Source organism: Oncorhynchus clarkii, unplaced genomic scaffold (assembly GCF_045791955.1).
Source record: "Oncorhynchus clarkii lewisi isolate Uvic-CL-2024 unplaced genomic scaffold, UVic_Ocla_1.0 unplaced_contig_13935_pilon_pilon, whole genome shotgun sequence".
Classification (NCBI taxonomy): domain Eukaryota; kingdom Metazoa; phylum Chordata; class Actinopteri; order Salmoniformes; family Salmonidae; genus Oncorhynchus; species Oncorhynchus clarkii.
In genome coordinates, this window is record NW_027258846.1 from 1 (window position 1) to 23,550 (window position 23,550).

General features: G+C 43.0%; 1 protein-coding gene across 1 annotated transcript; it reads left to right on the forward strand.

Moving 5' to 3' along the window:
* The first annotated feature begins 2,410 nt into the window (after positions 1-2,410).
* LOC139398805 (NLR family CARD domain-containing protein 3-like) lies at positions 2,411-10,131 on the forward strand. Its single transcript, XM_071144584.1, has 7 exons — positions 2,411-2,491; positions 2,621-2,849; positions 3,225-4,995; positions 5,278-5,451; positions 8,487-8,660; positions 8,976-9,022; positions 9,447-10,131. The coding sequence occupies exons 2-7, from the start codon at positions 2,639-2,641 to the stop codon at positions 9,965-9,967; spliced, it is 2,898 nt and encodes a 965-aa protein (XP_071000685.1). The 5' UTR covers positions 2,411-2,491; positions 2,621-2,638; the 3' UTR covers positions 9,968-10,131.
* The last annotated feature ends 13,419 nt before the right edge of the window (positions 10,132-23,550 follow it).

The window sequence follows — 23,550 nt, forward strand, 5'->3', positions numbered from 1 at the left end:
GATTCCAGGCTGTATCACAGCGGTCTAAGGCACTGCATCTTGGTGCTAGAGGCATCACTACAGACCCTGGTTCGATTCCAGGCTGTATCACAGCGGTCTAAGGCACTGCATCTTGGTGCTAGAGGCATCACTACAGACCCTGGTTCAATTCCAGGCTGTATCACAGCGGTCTAAGGCACTGCATCATGGTGCTAGAGGCATCACTACAGACCCTGGTTCAATTCCAGGCTGTATCACGGCAGTCTAAGGCACTGCATCATGGTGCTAGAGGCATCACTACAGACCCTGGTTCGATTCCAGGCTGTATCACAAGGGTCTACGGCACTGCATCTTGGTGCTAGAGGCATCACTACAGACCCTGGTTTGATTCCAGGCTGTATCACAACTGGCCGTGATTGGGAATCCTATTGGCCCAATGTCGTCCGGGTTAGGGTTTGGCAGTGGTCGGCCGTCATTGTAAATAAGAATTTGTTCTTTACTGCCTTGTTCAAATAAGCTTTTAATTTTTTTTTAGAAAAAGTAATTGCATTGAATCACCTGACTGTTTGGATGTGACTGTTAGTTAATTGTTTTCTTTCTAAGATATAATGAATAAAAGAGAACAATTGACATCCAATCTCTCTGGGGAGAGAGAGGAGGAGGGCCCTGCCTCTAAAACGAGTCTCTCTGGGGAACATGACACCAAAACTAAGAGGTGAGCTGACAATATTCTTTACTATTGAAATGATTGCTTATGGGAACATATTATATACTGTTATATACTGTTATATACTGTTATATACTATAGGACTGTTATATACTGTTATATACTGTTATATACTGTTATATACTGTTATATACTGTTATATACTGTATAAACTGTTCTCTATTTTAGATGTGTATGAAAATGTGTTTTTTTGCTAAATGCTATAAATGCTTTATATCCATTGTTTATCAGGAATGGAAGGATGGTATCCTGTATATTAGACTGTGATATGTGGTTGTCTCACCTAGATATCTATATATCCATTATTTAACAGGAATGTTGGTATCCTGTATATCTGACTGTGATATGTGGTTGTCTCACCTAGATATCTATATATCCATTGTAATGGAATGTTGGTATCCTGTATATCTGACTGTGATATGTGGTTGTCTCACCTAGATATCTATATATCCATTGTAATGGAATGTTGGTATCCTGTATATTAGACTGTGATATGTGGTTGTCTCACCTAGATATCTATATATCCATTGTAATGGAATGTTGGTATCCTGTATATTAGACTGTGATATGTGGTTGTCTCACCTAGATATCTATATATCCATTGTTTATCAGGAATGTTGGTATCCTGTATATCTGACTGTGATATGTGGTTGTCTCACCTAGATATCTATATATCCATTGTAATGGAATGTTGGTATCCTGTATATCTGACTGTAATATGTGGTTGTCTCACCTAGATATCTATATATCCATTGTAATGGAATGTTGGTATCCTGTATATCTGACTGTGATATGTGGTTGTCTCACCTAGATATCTATATATCCATTGTTTAGCAGGAATGGAATGTTGGTATCCTGTATATTAGACTGTGATATGTGGTTGTCTCACCTAGATATCTATATATCCATTATTTAACAGGAATGTTGGTATCCTGTATATTTGACTGTGATATGTGGTTGTCTCACCTAGATATCTATATATCCATTGTTTAGCTGAGATATCTAGATATCCTAGATATCTAAAGATGAATGCACTTACAGATGCCATGTTAATTTGACCCAGTTTCTCACAGCAGGAAAATAACAGCAAATGTGCATTTTTATGTGGATTATAATTAAGGGACATGTTTTGTAGGGGCTGATCCATTTTTCTTCATGTCAAATCAAGTCTGACATTGTTAAGTGGAAACATTAGAAACCTTTATAAAGTATTTATAACATTTACCAACATTTCTGAAAATGGATATATAGCGTTATGAATAAAAATCTTCTTCTGTTTCCCCATCTGAGCTCAGAGTAGATGAGAGATGTAATGTTTGTCTCTGTTGTGTTGAAGCCCAATCAAGCAGGAGAGACCAGCCTCCCCTGTACCCAACTGTGTGTCCATGAAGAGTGACCAGTCTATGGGTCATCCTATAACGTTTAGAGAGGGAGACTTTTCTACTGAACAAAGGTAAGAAGAACTCATGGGTCATGGTCAGTGAGTTAAACAACACTGTCTCTAGTCATTTCTCCTCTCCCATTTTCCCATTTATTGATGTTGTTTTCATAATCCATAGGCTCATCCTTTTGTCCATTTTCATAGTCCTAAAACAATATTAAACAAACACAACATTCCCTCCCGGTGTGTGTGTGCATCTGTGTGTGTGTGTGTGTGTACTCCCTAGATGAGGTGATGTAATCTCATGTTTTGTCCACAGAAACCAACAGGAGAGATTAGAGTCAGAGATTCTCAGTGGTCAGTCTTCCCAGAGTCATCAAACAGACCTGGCCTCCATATTCAGTGTATGTGGTCCTGTTATGTACATTTGTTTTTGTTTACCTCAAGTAACGTTGATCTGTCAATCATTCATGAATGTGTTAATGAGAAAGCATTTTGTCTCTTGCTTAAGTTATTTACTTGATTTATTTCAGTTGCTTGAAGAGAAAATTATGACATTTGTGAAGAACGAACTGAAGACGTTCAAGAGGATTCTTAGTCCAGAACTCCCAGAAGGCTTTGAGAGTCAGAAGCAGGATAAGGAAGTGTTGGACGCTGAAGATGAGAAGCAGGAGAGCAGTGCCAGAGAGGGGGCTCTGAAGATCACACTGCACATCCTGAGGAAAATGAACTTGAAGGAGCTTGCTGACACACTGGAGAAAAGTAAGAGCTGTCTGCCTCATGTTGAATGCTGTTTTATAACATTTAAAAGCTGTAGCTAAAGTACAGCTAAAGTAGCTGTGTAACTCAATGATATTGTAGCAGCCTTAACACAACACCTAGTGACCTCATCAAGTAGCAGCAGGGATGTGTTGTGGTGATTAATTTAGAGAGAGAGACAACATTAATAATACCATCAATAATACCAATAATAATGTAATCAGTCACACCAGTCTGTAATGCATTATGAAAACATTTACACATTTATACAGTCAGTTAAGAGAATAAATTATTATAATTTCAAACTTTATAACAGTCCTACAATACTGTAGGCATTAAAATAGACGTAGTATTAATATCCTCTGTGTTATTTTTTAGATTCAGATGAGCTTGCTGTGATTTGCCAACGTGAACTCAAATCTAATCTAAAGAAGAAGTTTCAATGTGTATTTGAGGGGATCGCTAAACAAGGAAACCCAACACTTCTCAATAAGATCTACACAGAGCTCTACATCACAGAGGGTGGAACAGGAGAGGTCAATAATGAACATGAGTTGAGACAGATTGAGACAACAACCAGGAAACAAGCAAGACCAGAGACTGCAATCAAATGTAACGACATCTTCAAACCCTTAACCGGACAAGACAAACCTATCAGAACTGTGCTGACAAAGGGAGTCGCTGGCATTGGAAAAACAGTCTCTGTGCAGAAGTTCATTCTGGACTGGGCTGAAGGAAAAACAAATCAGGATGTCCAATTTGTGTTTTCATTCCCTTTTAGGGAGCTGAATTTGATGAAAGAGGACAAACACACTTTCATTGAACTTCTTAATCACTTCTCAATGGAAACCAAACAATCAGGAATCTCTATCTACAACAAGTACAAAGTTCTGTTCATCTTTGATGGTCTGGATGAGTGCCGACTGCCCCTAGACTTCCCGAAGAACAAGATCTGTTGTGACGTCACAGAGTCAACCTCAGTGGATGTTCTGCTGACAAATCTCATCAGGGGAAATCTGCTTCCCTCTGCTCTCCTCTGGATAACTACCCGACCTGCAGCAGCCAATAAGATCCCTTCAGGGTGTGTTGACCAGGTGACAGAGGTACGAGGGTTCAATGACCCACAGAAGGAGGAGTTCTTCAGGAAGAGATTCAGTGATGAGGACCTGGCCAGCAGAATCATCTCACACATAAAGACATCAAGGAGCCTCCACATCATGTGCCACATTCCAGTCTTCTGTTGGATTTCTGCAATAATCCTTGAACACATGCTGAAACATAAGAGAGAAGAGATGCCCAAGACTCTGACTGAGATGTACACACACCTTGTGGTGTTTCATACCAAACAGAAGAATGAAAAGTATCTTGGGAAAGAAGAGACAGGTCCACACTGGAATAAAGAGAGCATTCTGTCACTGGGAAAACTGGCTTTTCAACAGCTTGTGAATGGCAATCTGATTTTCTATGAAGAAGACCTGAAAGAGGCTGGCATTGATGTCAATGAAGCCTCGGTGTACTCAGGATTGTGCACACAGCTCTTTAAAGAGGAATGTGTGCTGTACCAGGACAAGGTGTACTGCTTTGTTCATCTGAGCATTCAGGAGTTTCTGGCTGCTGTATATGTGTTCCTCTCATTCATCAACAACAATCAGAATCTAATGGACAAACTGCAAACAAACGACAAGTCTGAAGTTACTTTCTACAAGAGTGCTGTGGATAAAGCCTTACAAAGTGAGACAGGAAACCTGGACCTTTTCCTCCGCTTCCTTCTGGGCCTCTCACTGGAGTCCAATCAGAAGCACTTACGAGGTCTACTGACAAAGACAAGAAGCAGCTCACAGAGCCATGAAGAAACAGTCAAGTACATCAAGGAGAAGATCAGGGAGAATCCCTCTCCAGAGAGGTGCATCAATCTGTTCCACTGTCTGAATGAACTGAATGACCATTCTCTAGTCGAGGGGATCCAAAGATTCCTGAGATCAGGAAGTCTCTCAAAACCCAACCTGTCACCTGCACAGTGGTCAGCTCTGGTCTTTGTGTTGCTGACTTCAGAAAAGGAGCTGGATGTGTTTGACCTGAAGAAATACTCCAGATCAGAGGAAGGTCTTCTGAGGCTGCTGCCAGTGGTCAAAGCCTCCAGAGTTGTCCTGTGAGTAAATAAAATGACATTTAAGAACTAATCAGCTAGAATAAATATTCAGTTTAGAGAAAAAAAGTATAATAATATGTATATAATATAATATTGAATAAATGCATTGATTTTCACATTGGTATAACATAACATAATGACCATACAATTCTAGGAGACAGAAGATAGTTGTTGATATATGTTGTTTGAGAGAATGAACCAAATGCATCTGCCATTGTCCTTCTACACTACTGGTGTTAAATTAACAGTGTGTTTGTGAAGTCATGATGATCTCTTTGTCAGGCTGTCAGGCTGTGGAGTCACAGAGGAAGGCTGTGCTTCTCTGGTCTCAGTTCTGAGGTCAAACCCATCACATCTGAGAGAGCTGGATCTGAGTAACAATGACCTGAAGGATTCAGGAGTGGAGCTGCTCTCTGCTGGACTGGGGAATCCCCACTGTAAACTGGAGACTCTGAGGTCAGTATTCCTGTAGTTGGTCAACAAGTGATAACTGTTCACCAGATCCACATGTGTTTATCAGACACACATAGTCCACACCATATGTGTTTGGATTTTCATTATATATATATATATTCATATTATTTGGACTAAATCACTTATATTGTATTAAAGTAGGCATAACTTTAGTATTTGGTCCCATATTCCATGCCTGCAGTGATTACATCAAGCTGGTGATTCTACTAACTTGTTGAATTAATTTGCAGTTTGTCTTGGTTGTGTTTTGGATGTTTTTCCTAATAGAAACTGAATGGTGAATAATGTCCTGTCATTTTGGAGTCACTTCACTTGTATTGTCAGTAAGAATAGAAGATGTTTCTGAACACTTCTACATTCATGTGGATGCTACTATGATGATGAATAATCAGGAATGAATCGATGATAATGATGAATGAGAAAGTTACAGAGGCACAAAGATCAGACCCCCTCTGTTATTGGTAATGGTGAGAGGTTAGCATGTTTTGTTGTATCCTCTGTTATTGGTAATGGTGAGAGGTTAGCATGTTTTGTTGTAGCCTCTGTTATTGGTAATGGTGAGAGGTTAGCATGTTTTGTTGTAGCCTATGTTATTGGTAATGGTGAGAGGTTAGCATGTTTTGTTGTAGCCTCTGTTATTGGTAATGGTGAGAGGTTAGCATGTTTTGTTGTAGCCTCTGTTATTGGTAATGGTGAGAGGTTAGCATGTTTTGTTGTAGTCTCTGTTATTGGTAACGGTGAGAGGTTAGTATGTTTTGTTGTAGTCTCTGTTATTGGTAATGGTGAGAGGTTAGCATGTTTTGTTGTAGTCTCTGTTATTGGTAACGGTGAGAGGTTAGTATGTTTTGTTGTAGTCTCTGTTATTGGTAATGGTGAGAGGTTAGCATGTTTTGTTGTAGTCTCTGTTATTGGTAACGGTGAGAGGTTAGTATGTTTTGTTGTAGTCTCTGTTATTGGTAATGGTGAGAGGTTAGCATGTTTTGTTGTAGCCTCTGTTACTGGTAATGGTGCATTGTCAGGATCGTCGTGTTTAGAAACATGTTGTCTATTCACTTAGACAGAAAATTATTCCACCATTCAGGTACTAAAAAAATAAAACAAACTGGAAACAAAGTTTTCAACTAAATACTTTTAACTGCTTTAATACACTTTAAGTTAATTGGTCAATTCAGATCTGTCTATATCAAGTTTCCTGATTCAGATCTGTTCAAACCAACTCTTAGTTTCCTGATTCAGATCTGTTCAAACCAACTCTTAGTTTCCTGATTCAGATCTGTTTAAACCAACTCTTAGTATCCTGACTCAGATCTGTTTAAACCAACTCTTAGTTTCCTGACTCAGATCTGTTCAAACAAACTCTTAGTGTCCTGATTCAGATCTGTTCAAACCAACTCTTAGTTTCCTGATTCAGATCTGTTCAAACCAACTCTTAGTTTCCTGATTCAGATCTGTTCAAACCAACTCTTAGTTTCCTGATTCAGAACTGTTTAAACCAACTCTTAGTGTCCTGATTCAGATCTGTTCAAACCAACTCTTAGTTTCCTGATTCAGATCTGTTCAAACCAACTCTTAGTTTCCTGATTCAGATCTGTTCAAACCAACTCTTAGTGTCCTGATTCAGATCTGTTCAAACCAACTCTTAGTTTCCTGATTCAGATCTGTTCAAACCAACTCTTAGTTTCCTGATTCAGATCTGTTCAAACCAACTCTTAGTGTCCTGATTCAGATCTGTTCAAACCAACTCTTAGTTTCCTGATTCAGATCTGTTCAAACCAACTCTTAGTGTCCTGATTCAGATCTGTTCAAACCAACTCTTAGTGTTATTATTCATTATTTATTTATTATTTGTATTAATCAAGGCATAATCAGGATTAATTTAGTATTGTTTAGAAACGTGTTATCTCCTCCCTTAGACAGAAAGTTACTCCAGTCATCATCCACAGTTCAGCTACTGAACACAACCCAAACAAACTGCAAATGCAACCAACGAGTTTATGACCAAATACTAAACTTTTGACTGTTTTAATACACTATGAGTAAATTGGTCAGAATACTTATGACTTATTCAAATAGGGGGACTAGATACATAAATTGTTTTCATTTCTAAATGGTGAAACAGATATGTATTAAAATATCCTCAAATAAAAGGTGACATTATATACTGTCACCTCATATGAAACATTTGATCTGAAATCCAAAATGTTGGAGAATAGAGACACATTTAAAATGTTAGCTTCACTGTCTAAACAGATATGGTGTGGACTGTATACTCAATACAATCTAAATCTGATACCTCACTGTCTAAATAGATATGGTGTGGACTGTATACTCAATACAATCTAAATCTGATACCTCACTGTCTAAATAGATATGGTGTGGACTGTTTACTCAATACAATCTAAATCTGATACCTCACTGTCTAAATAGATATGGTGTGGACTGTATACTCAATACAATCTAAATCTGATACCTCACTGTCTAAATAGATATTGTGTGGACTGTATACTCAATACAATCTAAATCTGATACCTCACTGTCTAAATAGATATGTTGTGGACTGTATACTCAATACAATCTAAATCTGATACCTCACTGTCTAAATAGATATGGTGTGGACTGTATACTCAATACAATCTAAATCTGATTCCTCACTGTCTAAATAGATATGTTGTGGACTGTATACTCAATACAATCTAAATCTGATACCTCACTGTCTAAATAGATATGGTGTGGACTGTCTACTCAATACAATCTAAATCTGATTCCTCACTGTCTGTTTTCTGACTGATACTGCTTTTTAAACTGGTCTGGTCAGTCTACTATAATATTTGTACTATACATGTTTCTCTCGACAAATAATAATTTAATAATTTGTCATTTCTAATAATGATACATTAACTTATGAATAGATATGGCAGGTTTCAGGACACTGACATATCTGAAAATATTGAAAAATATACTGCCACTATTTTCACCACCAAAGAATAACAGTGTGATTTTAATATGATTCTTTGCAGGCTGTCAGGCTGTCTAGTCACAGAGGAAGGCTGTGCTTCTCTGGTCTCAGCTCTGAGGTCAAACCCCTCACACCTGAGAGAGCTCGACCTGAGCTACAATCACCCAGGAGACACAGGAGTCAGACTGCTCTCTGCTGGACTGGAGGATCCACACTGCAGACTGGAGAAACTCAAGTATGTAGAGGGTTTATGTCAATGTTCATATCAGACATGTTTGACTTATCAGGCTAGTTAAGACAAACATTCTTACCACCACTTGGACAAAGTTATATGATGACTGTTTGTGTGTGTGTGATCAGTGACAATCTCTCAATGACACACACACACACACACATTGGACACACACACACAGACTAACATCCGCTTAAAGTTATACGCTATGTGTCCAGTGTGTCCAGTGTGTGTGTGTGTGTGTGTGTGTGTGTGTGTGAGTGAGTGAGTTCAGGTGTATCCCTCAATGACTGTCTGTTCTTCTGCTTACCGCTACAGTGTGGAACATGGTGGAGAGAACAGAATGAAACCTGGGCTTAGAAAATGTGAGTGTTGACTGCTGTGAAGAATATGACTAAGAATAAGTCTTAATTCAAGTTAAGTCAAAGTCAAAGACCACCATCATTACTTACTTGGTCATATTAAATATCAGCTGTAGTTCTACAGAAGTAGAAATCAGGGACATTAAAGTTTACAAAGAGTTGCTTTGACAATGTGTGTGTGTGTGTGTGTGTGTGTGTGTGTGTGTGTGTGCGTGTGTGTGTGTGTGTGTGTGTAATTAATGTGAATAAGTGTGTTTTATATTACCATACAGTATAACATATGATCATTCAACAAGTCTCAAGTTACCTTAACTTCTCCTTTTGATACCTAGAAACATCAACATTAAATTAATTTGTGAAAAGTGAGTATAACATTCTAATGTGAATGATGATGATTTCTAATATTGTGTCTGGTTTCATCCATCAGATGTCTGTGATCTCACACTGGACCTAAACACAGTAAACAGACACCTCTCTCTGTCTGAGGAGAACAGGAAGGTGACATGTAGGAGAGAGGAGCAGCCGTATCCTGATCACCCAGAGAGATTTGAGGACTGTAGACAGGTGCTATGTAAAGAGGGTCTGACTGGGCGCTGTTACTGGGAGGTAGAGAGGAGTGGGAGGGCTGATATAGGAGTGACATATAAAGGAATCAGCAGGAGAGGAAGGGGTGATGACTGTGGTCTTGGATACAATGACAAGTCCTGGAGTCTGACCTGCTCTGACAACAGTTACAGAGCCAGACACAATAATATTCTCACTACCATAGACGTCTCCTCCACCAGCTCCCACAGAGTAGGAGTGTATCTGGACTGGCCAGCTGGCACTTTGTCCTTCTATAGAGCCTCCTCGGACACACTGACCCACCTGAACACATTCACCTGTACATTCACTGAGCCCCTCTATCCAGGGTTTTGGGTTCAGTATGAATCCTCAGTGTCCCTGTAAATAATAACCTGACACACACACACTGGACACACACTGGTACACATCCGGTGGATAGAGAGCCGTTTATTATGTTCAACATAGGAGGGCCAAGCACAGGAAGCAGCTCTTTCAGTAGTTTAGTTGGAATAGGGTCCAGTATGCAGCTTGAAGGTTTAGAGGCCATGATTATTTTCATCATTGTGTCAAGAGATATAGTACTAAAACACATGAGCGTCTCTCTTGATCCTAGGTCCTGGGAGAGTTGTGCAGACTCAGGACAACAAGTCTTCCGACTTGCTTGGATCAGTATCAAAGATACTCTTCAGTATCGAAGAGCCCTCACTGCTGCTCAATCATCCTATTTTTCCAACTTAATTGAGGAAAATAAGAACAATGGCGCCACACACACACACTGGATACACACAAACACACACCCTGGATACACACAAACACACACACTGGATACACACAAACACACACACTGGACTCACACACACGCTGGACTCAGACACACTGACACGCACACACTGCACACACACGCACTACACACACACACACACGCACTGGACTCACACACACTAGACACAAACACACACTGGACACACACACACACTGCCCTCACACACACGCACTGGACTCACACACACTGGACACAAACACACTGGACACACACACACACTGGACACACACACACTGGACACACACACTCACACACAAGCAAAACTTGGTACCTACACACATTGGAACAGGGTGGCTAAGGGTGGTACCACAGTGTTGGGCAGTGTGAGAGTACTTTGGTTCAGTACACAGCTCTGGGACCCCCGTCAGACAAGTCCCTTGGGCATTCTCCCCGATATACAGAGTAACCTGCAACAACACGAGAAGATACTGTTAGCATAGTTAATTAACAACAGTGTGACAGCACATCTCTTGAATAGAATGTGTTACTCAATGAATTGGTTTAAAAGTATTTTGGAGATGATTTGAAATGCAACACATGCTAAATGTGGAGACTTACAGTAACATTGGATTGTCACCCTTGACAAAGACGCCCAACAAAATCTTACGTCTTACAAATACTGAGCTCCTCTACTGGAGGCTCCAACACATTGGAAAGAATATTATCTCATACTAATACAACTGCTCTGAGAAAAATACTTTGTTGAACAAATAATAAAAACAATATTATTGACACCCTTGTCTTCAATACTTTGTGCTCCCTCTCCTTGTGAGGAAAGGGCACTCAGCCTTTTTCTGTAATGTTTTATGAGATTGTAAGAAAACGTTGGGATGGATCTCAGACCATTCCTCTATAAAGAAACTTTCCTCATCCTTGATATGCTTTGGTCTGTGCTGGAATTTTACGCGCTACACACTTCAGCACTTAGCGGCCCCGTTCTGTGAGCCTGTGTGGCCTCCCACTTCACGACTGACCCGTTCTGTGAGCCTGTGTGGCCTCCCACTTCACGACTGACCCGTTCTGTGAGCCTGTGTGGCCTCCCACTTCACGACTGACCCGTTCTGTGAGCCTGTGTGGCCTCCCACTTCACGACTGACCCGTTCTGTGAGCCTGTGTGGCCTCCCACTTCACGACTGACTTGTTCTGTGAGCCTGTGTGGCCTATCACTTCACGACTGACCTGTTCTGTGAGCCTGTGTGGCCTCCCACTTCACGACTGACCCGTTCTGTGAGCCTGTGTGGCCTATCACTTCACGACTGACCCGTTCTGTGATCTTGTGTGGCCTATCACTTCACGACTGACCCGTTCTGTGAGCCTGTGTGGCCTCCCACTTCACGACTGACCCGTTCTGTGAGCCTGTGTGGCCTCCCACTTCACGACTGACCCGTTCTGTGAGCCTGTGTGGCCTCCCACTTCACGACTGACCCGTTCTGTGAGCCTGTGTGGCCTCCCACTTCACGACTGACCTGTTCTGTGAGCCTGTGTGGCCTCCCACTTCACGACTGACCCGTTCTGTGAGCCTGTGTGGCCTCCCACTTCACGACTGACCGATCTGTGAGCCTGTGTGGCCTCCCACTTCACGACTGACGCGTTCTGTGATCTTGTGTGGCCTATCACTTCACGACTGACCCGTTCTGTGATCTTGTGTAGCCTATCACTTCACGACTGACCCGTTCTGTGAGCCTGTGTGGCCTCCCACTTCACGACTGACCCGTTCTGTGAGCCTGTGTGGCCTCCCACTTCACGACTGACCAGTTCTGTGAGCCTGTGTGGCCTATCACTTCACGACTGACCTGTTCTGTGAGCCTGTGCGGCCTATCACTTCACGACTGACCTGTTCTGTGAGCCTGTGTGGCCTCCCACTTTTCGACTGACCCGTTCTGTGAGCCTGTGTGGCCTATCACTTCACGACTGACCCGTTCTGTGATCTTGTGTGGCCTATCACTTCACGACTGACCCGTTCTGTGAGCCTGTGTGGCCTCCCACTTCACGACTGACCTGTTCTGTGAGCCTGTGTGGGCTATCACTTCACGACTGACCTGTTCTGTGAGCCTGTGCGGCCTATCACTTCACGACTGACCTGTTCTGTGAGCATGTGTGGCCTCCCACTTCACGACTGACCCGTTCTGTGAGCCTGTGTGGCCTCCCACTTCACGACTGGCCCATTCTGTGAGCCTGTGTGGCCCATCACTTCACGACTGACCTGTTCTGTGAGCCTGTGTGGCCTCCCACTTCACGACTGACCCGTTCTGTGAGCCTGTGTGGCCTCCCACTTCACGACTGACCCGTTCTGTGAGCCTGTGTGGCCTCCCACTTCACGACTGACCCGTTCTGTGAGCTTGTGTGGCCTCCCATTTCACGACTGACCCGTTCTGTGAGCCTGTGTGGCCTCCCACTTCACGACTGACCCGTTCTGTGAGCCTGTGTGGCCTCCCACTTCACGACTGACCCGTTCTGTGAGCCTGTGTGGCCTCCCACTTCACGACTGACCCGTTCTGTGAACCTGTGTGGCCTCCCACTTCACGACTGACCGTTCTGTGAGCCTGTGTGGCCTCCCACTTCACGACTGACCTGTTCTGTGAGCCTGTGTGGCCTCCCACTTCACAACTGACCCGTTCTGTGAGCCTGTGTGGCCTCCCACTTCACGACTGACATGTTCTGTGAGCCTGTGTGACCTATCACTGACTGACCTGTTCTGTGAGCCTGTGTGGCCTCCCACTTCACGACTGACCCGTTCTGTGAGCCTGTGTGGCCTCCCACTTCACGACTGACCTGTTCTGTGAGCCTGTGTGGCCTCCCACTTCACGACTGACCTGTTCTGTGAGCCTGTGTGGCCTCCCACTTCACGACTGACCTGTTCTGTGAGCCTGTGTGGCCTCCCACTTCACGACTGACCCGTTCTGTGAGTCTGTGTGGCCTATCACTTCACGACTGACCCGTTCTGTTAGTCTGTGTGGCCTATCACTTCACGACTGACCTGTTCTGTGAGTCTGTGTGGCCTCCCCCTTCACGACTGACCTGTTCTGTGAGCCTGTGTGGCCTCCCACTTCTCGACTGACCTGTTCTGTGAGCCTGTGTGGCCTATCACTGACTGACCTGTTCTGTGAGCCTGTGTGGCCTCCCACTTCACGACTGACCCATTCTGTGAGCCTGTATGGCCTCCCACTTCACGACTGACCTGTTCTGTGAGTCTGTGTGGCCTCCCACTTCACGACTGACCTGTTCTGTGAGCCTGTGTGGCCTCCCACTTCACGACTGACCTGTTCTGTGAGCCTGTGTGGCCTCCCACTTCACGACTGACCTGTTCTGTGAGCCTGTGTGGCCTCCCACTTCACGACTGACCCGTTCTGTGAGTCTGTGTGGCCTATCACTTCACGACTGACCCGTTCTGTTAGTCTGTGTGGCCTATCACTTCACGACTGACCTGTTCTGTGAGTCTGTGTGGCCTCCCCCTTCACGACTGACCTGTTCTGTGAGCCTGTGTGGCCTCCCACTTCTCGACTGACCTGTTCTGTGAGCCTGTGTGGCCTATCACTGACTGACCTGTTCTGTGAGCCTGTGTGGCCTCCCACTTCACGACTGACCCATTCTGTGAGCCTGTATGGCCTCCCACTTCACGACTGACCTGTTCTGTGAGTCTGTGTGGCCTCCCACTTCACGACTGACCTGTTCTGTGAGCCTGTGTGGCCTCCCACTTCACGACTGACCCGTTCTGTGAGCCTGTGTGGCCTATCACTGACTGACCCATTCTGTGAGCCTGTGTGGCCTCCCACTTCGCGACTGACCCGTTCTGTGAGCTTGTGTGGCCTCCCACTTCACGACTGACCTGTTCTGTGAGCCTGTGTGGCCTATCACTTCACGACTGACCCGTTCTGTGAGCCTGTGTGGCCTCCCACTTCACGACTGACCCGTTCTGTGAGCCTGTGTGGCCTCCCACTTCACGATTGACCCGTTGTTGCTCCTAGACTTTTCCACTTCACAAGAACAGCACTTACAGTTGACCGGGACAGCTCTAACAGGGCAGAAACTCCACAAACTGACTTGCTGGAAAGCATGGTCTACTATGATGGTGCCAAGTTGAAAGTCACTGAGGTCTTCAGTAAGGCCATTCTACTGCAAAGGTTTGTCTATGGAGATTGCATTGTTGTGTGCCCAAGAACAAAATGGAATCTGTCCTCATACAGGATGACATTGGGAAGCAGCGGCTCGTTGCATACTACTCTAAGAGACTTGACAGTGTGGTGAGAGGGTTGGTGTGTTGTCAGAGCTGTACCAGCTGCTACAGATGCAGTGTTAGCCTGTACTGGCCCGTTGCATACTACTCTAAGAGACTTGACAGTGTGGTGAGAGGGTTGGTGTGTTGCCTCAGAGCTGTACCAGCTGCTACAGATGCAGTGTTAGCCTGTACTGACATTGTGCCAATGTGCCCTTTAACCTTTAAAGTTCCTAATACTGTTCATGCTCTCATTTCACAGACACATACTGCTCACCTGTTCATCTCGTAATGAAAAATGTAGAAGTTGAGCAAGTTGGGGTGGGGGGTGGGGGGGGGGTGGGGGGATGTGACGGTGTATGGACAAAGAGGAAAAATACCCTCCTCCTCTAACACTGGAATTACACACACATCAGCAGACAACAACGTTACTCTCCACACATTCCCTCTTGCTCACCTGGGATCCGTCCTGCTCTACCCACAAACCACAAGTAATCCAGCGTCATGTACAAAGAAAAGATTACTAGATGAAAAAAACATTAGATGATTAGTTCTCTTCCTCCTCCCCCTCCTCCTCCTCCTTTTGGTTCTCCATGCAGCCTCCACAGGCAGACAGCGCCCTCCAGTGGGTCTGCCAGGCTCTACCACGAATATACAGCTGGGACCCCAGTTCATTAGGGAGCCAGTGGGTCTGCCAGGCTCTACCACGACATACAGCTGGGACCCCAGTTCATTAGGGAGCCAGTGGGTCTGCCAGGCTCTACCACGAATATACAGCTGGGACCCCAGTTCATTAGGGAGCCAGTGGGTCTGCCAGGCTCTACCACAACATACAGCTGGGACCCCAGTTCATTAGGGAGCCAGTGGGTCTGCCAGGCTCTACCACAACATACAGCAGGGACCCCAGTTCATTAGGGAGCCAGTGGGTCTGCCAGGCTCTACCACAACATACAGCTGGGACCCCAGTTCAATAGGGAGCCAGTGGGTCTGCCAGGCTCTACCACAACATACAGCTGGGACCCCAGTTCATTAGGGAGCCAGTGGGTCTGCCAGGCTCTACCACAACATACAGCTGGGACCCCAGTTCATTAGGGAGCCAGTGGGTCTGCCAGGCTCTACCACAACATACAGCAGGGACCCCAGTTCATTAGGGAGCCAGTGGGTCTGCCAGGCTCTACCACAACATACAGCTGGGACCCCAGTTCAATAGGGAGCCAGTGGGTCTCCCAGGCTCTACCACGACATACAGCTGGGACCCCAGTTCATTAGGGAGCCAGTGGGTCTGCCAGGCTCTACCACAACATACAGCTGGGACCCCAGTTCATTAGGGAGCCAGTGGGTCTGCCAGGCTCTACCACGAATATACAGCTGGGACCCCAGTTCATTAGGGAGCCAGTGGGTCTGCCAGGCTCTACCACGAATATACAGCTGGGACCCCAGTTCATTAGGGAGCCAGTGGGTCTGCCAGGCTCTACCACGAATATACAGCTGGGACCCCAGTTCATTAGGGAGCCAGTGGGTCTGCCAGGCTCTACCACGACATACAGCTGGGACCCCAGTTCATTAGGGAGCCAGTGGGTCTGCCAGGCTCTACCACAACATACAGCTGGGACCCCAGTTCATTAGGGAGCCAGTGGGTCTGCCAGGCTCTACCACAACATACAGCTGGGACCCCAGTTCATTAGGGAGCCAGTGGGTCTGCCAGGCTCTACCACGAATATACAGCTGGGACCCCAGTTCATTAGGGAGCCAGTGGGTCTGCCAGGCTCTACCACAACATACAGCTGGGACCCCAGTTCATTAGGGAGCCAGTGGGTCTGCCAGGCTCTACCACGAATATACAGCTGGGACCCCAGTTCATTAGGGAGCCAGTGGGTCTGCCAGGCTCTACCACAACATATAGCTGGGACCCCAGTTGACCCCTCTCTGTCTTCCTGACTGAGTAACTAGATCCCCTCTCTGTCTTCCTGACTGAGTAACTAGATCCCCTCTCTGTCTTCCTGACTGAGTAACTAGATCACCTCTCTGTCTTCCTGACTGTAGTAACTAGATCACCTCTCTGTCTTCCTGACTGTATTAACTAGATCACCGCTCTGTCTTCCTTACTGTATTAACTAGATCCCCTCTCTGTCTTCTTGACTGTATTAACTAGATCCCCTCTCTGTCTTCCTGACTGTATTAACTAGATCACCTCTCTGTCTTCCTGACTGTAGTAACTAGATCACCTCTCTGTCTTCCTGACTGTAGTAACTAGATCCCCTCTCTGTCTTCCTGACTGTATTAACTAGATCACCTCTCTGTCTTCCTGACTGTAGTAACTAGATCCCCTCTCTGTCTTCCTGACTGTATTAACTAGATCACCTCTCTGTCTTCCTGACTGTATTAACTAGATCACCTCTCTGTCTTCCTGACTGTACTAACTAGATCACCTCTCTGTCTTCCTGACTGTATTAACTAGATCCCCTCTCTCTCTTTCTGACTGTAGTAACTAGATCCCCTCTCTGTCTTCCTGACTGTAGTAACTAGATCACCACTCTGTCTTCCTGACTGTATTAACTAGATCACCACTCTGTCTTCCTGACTGTAGTAACTAGATCCCCTCTCTGTCTTCCTGACTGTAGTAACTAGATCACCACTCTGTCTTCCTGACTGTAGTAACTAGATCACCTCTCTGTCTTCCTGACTGTAGTAACTAGATCACCACTCTGTCTTCCTGACTGTAGTAACTAGATCACCTCTCTGTCTTCCTGACTGTAGTAACTAGATCACCTCTCTGTCTTCCTGACTGTATTATACTAATTATGTTTCTGCCGATTGTACAAAAAATTAACACATTATTGAGTTTCCCCGCCCCCCCCTTTTGCACTAAGTCTCAATTCGTTGGGGGATGGACTCTACAAGGTGTTGAAGGCGTTCCACAGGGATGCTGGCCCATGTTGACTCTACAGGGTGTGGAAAGCGTTCCACAGGGATGCTGGCCCATGTTGACTCCACAAGGTGTCTAAAGGGTTCCACAGGGATGCTGGTCCATGTTGACTCTACAAGGTGTTGAAAGGGTCCACAGGGATGCTGGCCCATGTTGACTCCACAAGGTGTTGAAAGGGTTCCACAGGGATGCTGGCCCATGTAGACTCTACAAGGTGTTGAAAGCGTTCCACAGGGATGCTGGCCCATGTTGACTCTACAAGGTGTTGAAAGGGTTCCACAGGGATGCTGGCCCATGTAGACTCTACAAGGTGTTGAAAGCGTTCCACAGGGATGCTGGCCCATGTTGACTCTACAAGGTGTTGAAAGCGTTCCACAGGGATGCTGGCCCATGTTGACTCTACAAGGTGTTGAAAGGGTTCCACAGGGATGCTGGCCCATGTTGACTCTACAAGGTGTTGAAAGTGTTCCACAGGGATGCTGGCCCATGTAGACTCTACAAGGTGTTGAAAGGGTTCCACAGGGATGCTAGCCCATGTTGACTCTACAAGGTGTTGAAAGCGTTCCACAGGGATGCTGGCCCATGTTGACTCTACAAGGTGTTGAAAGCGTTCCACAGGGATGCTGGCCCATGTTGACTCTACAAGGTGTGGAAAGCGTTCCACAGGGATGCTGGCCCATGTTGACTCTACAAGGTGTCTAAAGGGTTCCACAGGGATGCTGGTCCATGGTGACTCTACAAGGTGTTGAAAGGGTTCACAGGGATGCTGGCCCATGTTGACTCCACAAGGTGTTGAAAGGGTTCCACAGGGATGCTGGTCCATGGTGACTCTACAAGGTGTTGAAAGGGTTCACAGGGATGCTGGCCCATGTTGACTCCACAAGGTGTTGAAAGGGTTCCACAGGGATGCTGGCCCATGTTGACTCTACAAGGTGTTGAAAGGGTTCCATGGGGATGCTGGCCCATGTTGACTCTACAAGGTGTTGAAAGGGTTCCACAGGGATGCTGGCCCATGTTGACTCCACAAGGTGTTGAAAGGGTTCACAGGGATGCTGGCCCATGTTGACTCTACAAGGTGTTGAAGCGTTCCACAGGGATGCTGGCCCATGTTGACTCTACAAGATGTTGAAGCGTTCCACAGGGATGCTGGCCCATGTTGACTCCACAAGGTGTTGAAAGGGTTCCACAGGGATGCTGGCCCATGTTGACTCTACAAGGTGTTGAAAGGGTTCCACAGGGATGCTGGCCCATGTTGACTCTACAAGGTGTTGAAAGCGTTCCACAGGGATGCTGGCCCATGTTGACTCTACAAGGTGTTGAAAGGGTTCACAGGGATGCTGGCCCATGTTGACTCTACAAGGTGTTGAAAGCGTTCCACAGGGATGCTGGCCCATGTTGACTCCACAAGGTGTTGAAAGGGTTCCACAGGGATGCTGGCCCATGTTGACTCTACACGGTGTTGAAAGCGTTCCACAGGGATGCTGGCCCATGTGGACTCCAATACTTTCCACAGTTGTGTCCAGTTGGCTGGATGTCCTTTGGGTGGTGGACCATTCTTGATACACACAGGAAACAGTTAAGCGTGAAAAACCAGCAGCGTTGGAGTTCTTGACACAAACCGGTGCGCCTGGCACCTACTACCCTACCCCGTTCAAAGGAACTTAAAATACACTATATATACAAAAGTATGTGGACACCCCTTCAAATTAGTGGATTCGGCAATTTCAGACACCCGTTGCTGACAGGTCTATAAAACTGATCACAGCCATGCAATCTCCATAGACAAACATTGGCAGTAGAATGGCCGTACTGAAGAGCTCATTGATTTTCAACGTGGCACCGTCATAGGATGCCACCTTTCCAACAAGTCAGTTTGTCAAACTACTGCCCTTCTAGAGTTGCCCTGGTCAACTGTAAGTGCTGTTATTGTGAAGTTGGAAACGTCTCGGAGCAACTACGGCTCAACTGCGTTGTGTCCAGTTGGCTAGATGTCCTTTGGGTGGTGGACCATTCTTGATACACACAGGAAACAGTTGAGTGTGAAAAACCCAGCAGCATTGCAGTTCTTGACACAAACCGATGTGCCTGGTAGACTACCATACCCCGTTCAAATCACTGAAATCTTTTGTCCTGCTCTCTCACCCACTGAATGGCAACACATACACAATCCATGTCTCAATTGTCTCAAGGCTCCAAAATCATTATTTAACCCGTCTCCTCATTTACACTGATTGAAGTGGATTTAGAAAGTGACACCAATAAGGGGTCAAAGCTTCCAGCTGGTCAGTCTGTCATGGAAGTAGGTGTTCATAATGTTCTGTCCACTCAGTGTCTGACAGGATTGGATGTTTATTTTTGTAATGATGTTAGTCTTTTAGCAGACGCTCTTATTCAGAGTGACTTAGAGGAGCAATTAGGGTTAAGTGCCTTGATTAAGGGCACACCGGCAGGGGATTCAGACCACTCTTAACCACTAGGTTACCTGCCACCCTATGCGTTCAATGTCAATGTTTGACTTGTTTGTGGATCAGCAAATTGACCTCGTCTCATTGCAAAACTGCGTCCATGTTGCATCACACAGGAGTTTTCAAAGAACCTCTAGTCAAGGTGAACTTCTCACCCACTCAGTCTGTCTTACCAGACTTCCTGGTCTAACTTATTAACTTAATACTCTTATTGACCGTTGACAAGATTCAGTGGAACTCACAGGGAGGGTTGGGGCGTGACTTTCAAACTTCCAAAATATTTTATTTTATTTGACTTTTTTAATTAGAACATTCAAATGTACAACAGAAAGGTTACCGTTTATACCATGACATTAAAGTGACAGTTCTTTTTTAATTAGAACGTTCAAATGTACAACAGAAAGGTTACCGTTTATACCATGACATTAAAGTGACAGTTCTTTTTTAATTAGAACGTTCAAATGTACAACAGAAAGGTTACCGTTTATACCATGACATTAAAGTGACAGTTCTTTTTTAATTAGAACGTTCAAATGTACAACAGAAAGGTTACAGTTTATACCATGACATTAAAGTGACAGTTCTTTTTTAATTAGAACGTTCAAATGTACAACAGAAAGGTTACAGTTTATACCATGACATTAAAGTGACAGTTCTTTTTTAATTAGAACGTTCAAATGTACAACAGAAAGGTTACCGTTTATACCATGACATTAAAGTGACAGTTCTTTTTTAATTAGAACGTTCAAATGTACAACAGAAAGGTTACCGTTTATACCATGACATTAAAGTGACAGTTCTTTTTTAATTAGAACGTTCAAATGTACAACAGAAAGGTTACCGTTTATACCATGACATTAAAGTGACAGTTCTTTTTTAATTAGAACGTTCAAATGTACAACAGAAAGGTTACAGTTTATACCATGACATTAAAGTGACAGTTCTTTTTTAATTAGAACGTTCAAATGTACAACAGAAAGGTTACAGTTTATACCATGACATTAAAGTGACAGTTCTTTTTTAATTAGAACGTTCAAATGTACAACAGAAAGGTTACAGTTTATACCATGACATTAAAGTGACAGTTCTTTTTTAATTAGAACGTTCAAATGTACAACAGAAAGGTTACAGTTTATACCATGACATTAAAGTGACAGTTCTTTTTTAATTAGAACGTTCAAATGTACAACAGAAAGGTTACAGTTTATACCATGACATTAAAGTGACAGTTCTTTTTTAATTAGAACGTTCAAATGTACAACAGAAAGGTTACAGTTTATACCATGACATTAAAGTGACAGTTCTTTTTTAATTAGAACGTTCAAATGTACAACAGAAAGGTTACAGTTTATACCATGACATTAAAGTGACAGTTCTTTTTTAATTAGAACGTTCAAATGTACAACAGAAAGGTTACAGTTTATACCATGACATTAAAGTGACAGTTCTTTTTTAATTAGAACGTTCAAATGTACAACAGAAAGGTTACAGTTTATACCATGACATTAAAGTGACAGTTCTTTTTTAATTAGAACGTTCAAATGTACAACAGAAAGGTTACAGTTTATACCATGACATTAAAGTGACAGTTCTTTTTTAATTAGAACGTTCAAATGTACAACAGAAAGGTTACAGTTTATACCATGACATTAAAGTGACAGTTCTTTTTTAATTAGAACGTTCAAATGTACAACAGAAAGGTTACAGTTTATACCATGACATTAAAGTGACAGTTCTTTTTTAATTAGAACGTTCAAATGTACAACAGAAAGGTTACAGTTTATACCATGACATTAAAGTGACAGTTCTTTTTTAATTAGAACGTTCAAATGTACAACAGAAAGGTTACAGTTTATACCATGACATTAAAGTGACAGTTCTTTTTTAATTAGAACGTTCAAATGTACAACAGAAAGGTTACAGTTTATACCATGACATTAAAGTGACAGTTCTTTTTTAATTAGAACGTTCAAATGTACAACAGAAAGGTTACAGTTTATACCATGACATTAAAGTGACAGTTCTTTTTTAATTAGAACGTTCAAATGTACAACAGAAAGGTTACAGTTTATACCATGACATTAAAGTGACAGTTCTTTTTTAATTAGAACGTTCAAATGTACAACAGAAAGGTTACAGTTTATACCATGACATTAAAGTGACAGTTCTTTTTTAATTAGAACGTTCAAATGTACAACAGAAAGGTTACAGTTTATACCATGACATTAAAGTGACAGTTCTTTTTTAATTAGAACGTTCAAATGTACAACAGAAAGGTTACAGTTTATACCATGACATTAAAGTGACAGTTCTTTTTTAATTAGAACGTTCAAATGTACAACAGAAAGGTTACAGTTTATACCATGACATTAAAGTGACAGTTCTTTTTTAATTAGAACGTTCAAATGTACAACAGAAAGGTTACAGTTTATACCATGACATTAAAGTGACAGTTCTTTTTTAATTAGAACGTTCAAATGTACAACAGAAAGGTTACAGTTTATACCATGACATTAAAGTGACAGTTCTTTTTTAATTAGAACGTTCAAATGTACAACAGAAAGGTTACAGTTTATACCATGACATTAAAGTGACAGTTCTTTTTTAATTAGAACGTTCAAATGTACAACAGAAAGGTTACAGTTTATACCATGACATTAAAGTGACAGTTCTTTTTTAATTAGAACGTTCAAATGTACAACAGAAAGGTTACAGTTTATACCATGACATTAAAGTGACAGTTCTTTTTTAATTAGAACGTTCAAATGTACAACAGAAAGGTTACAGTTTATACCATGACATTAAAGTGACAGTTCTTTTTTAATTAGAACGTTCAAATGTACAACAGAAAGGTTACAGTTTATACCATGACATTAAAGTGACAGTTCTTTTTTAATTAGAACGTTCAAATGTACAACAGAAAGGTTACAGTTTATACCATGACATTAAAGTGACAGTTCTTTTTTAATTAGAACGTTCAAATGTACAACAGAAAGGTTACAGTTTATACCATGACATTAAAGTGACAGTTCTTTTTTAATTAGAACGTTCAAATGTACAACAGAAAGGTTACAGTTTATACCATGACATTAAAGTGACAGTTCTTTTTTAATTAGAACGTTCAAATGTACAACAGAAAGGTTACAGTTTATACCATGACATTAAAGTGACAGTTCTTTTTTAATTAGAACGTTCAAATGTACAACAGAAAGGTTACAGTTTATACCATGACATTAAAGTGACAGTTCTTTTTTAATTAGAACGTTCAAATGTACAACAGAAAGGTTACAGTTTATACCATGACATTAAAGTGACAGTTCTTTTTTAATTAGAACGTTCAAATGTACAACAGAAAGGTTACAGTTTATACCATGACATTAAAGTGACAGTTCTTTTTTAATTAGAACGTTCAAATGTACAACAGAAAGGTTACAGTTTATACCATGACATTAAAGTGACAGTTCTTTTTTAATTAGAACGTTCAAATGTACAACAGAAAGGTTACAGTTTATACCATGACATTAAAGTGACAGTTCTTTT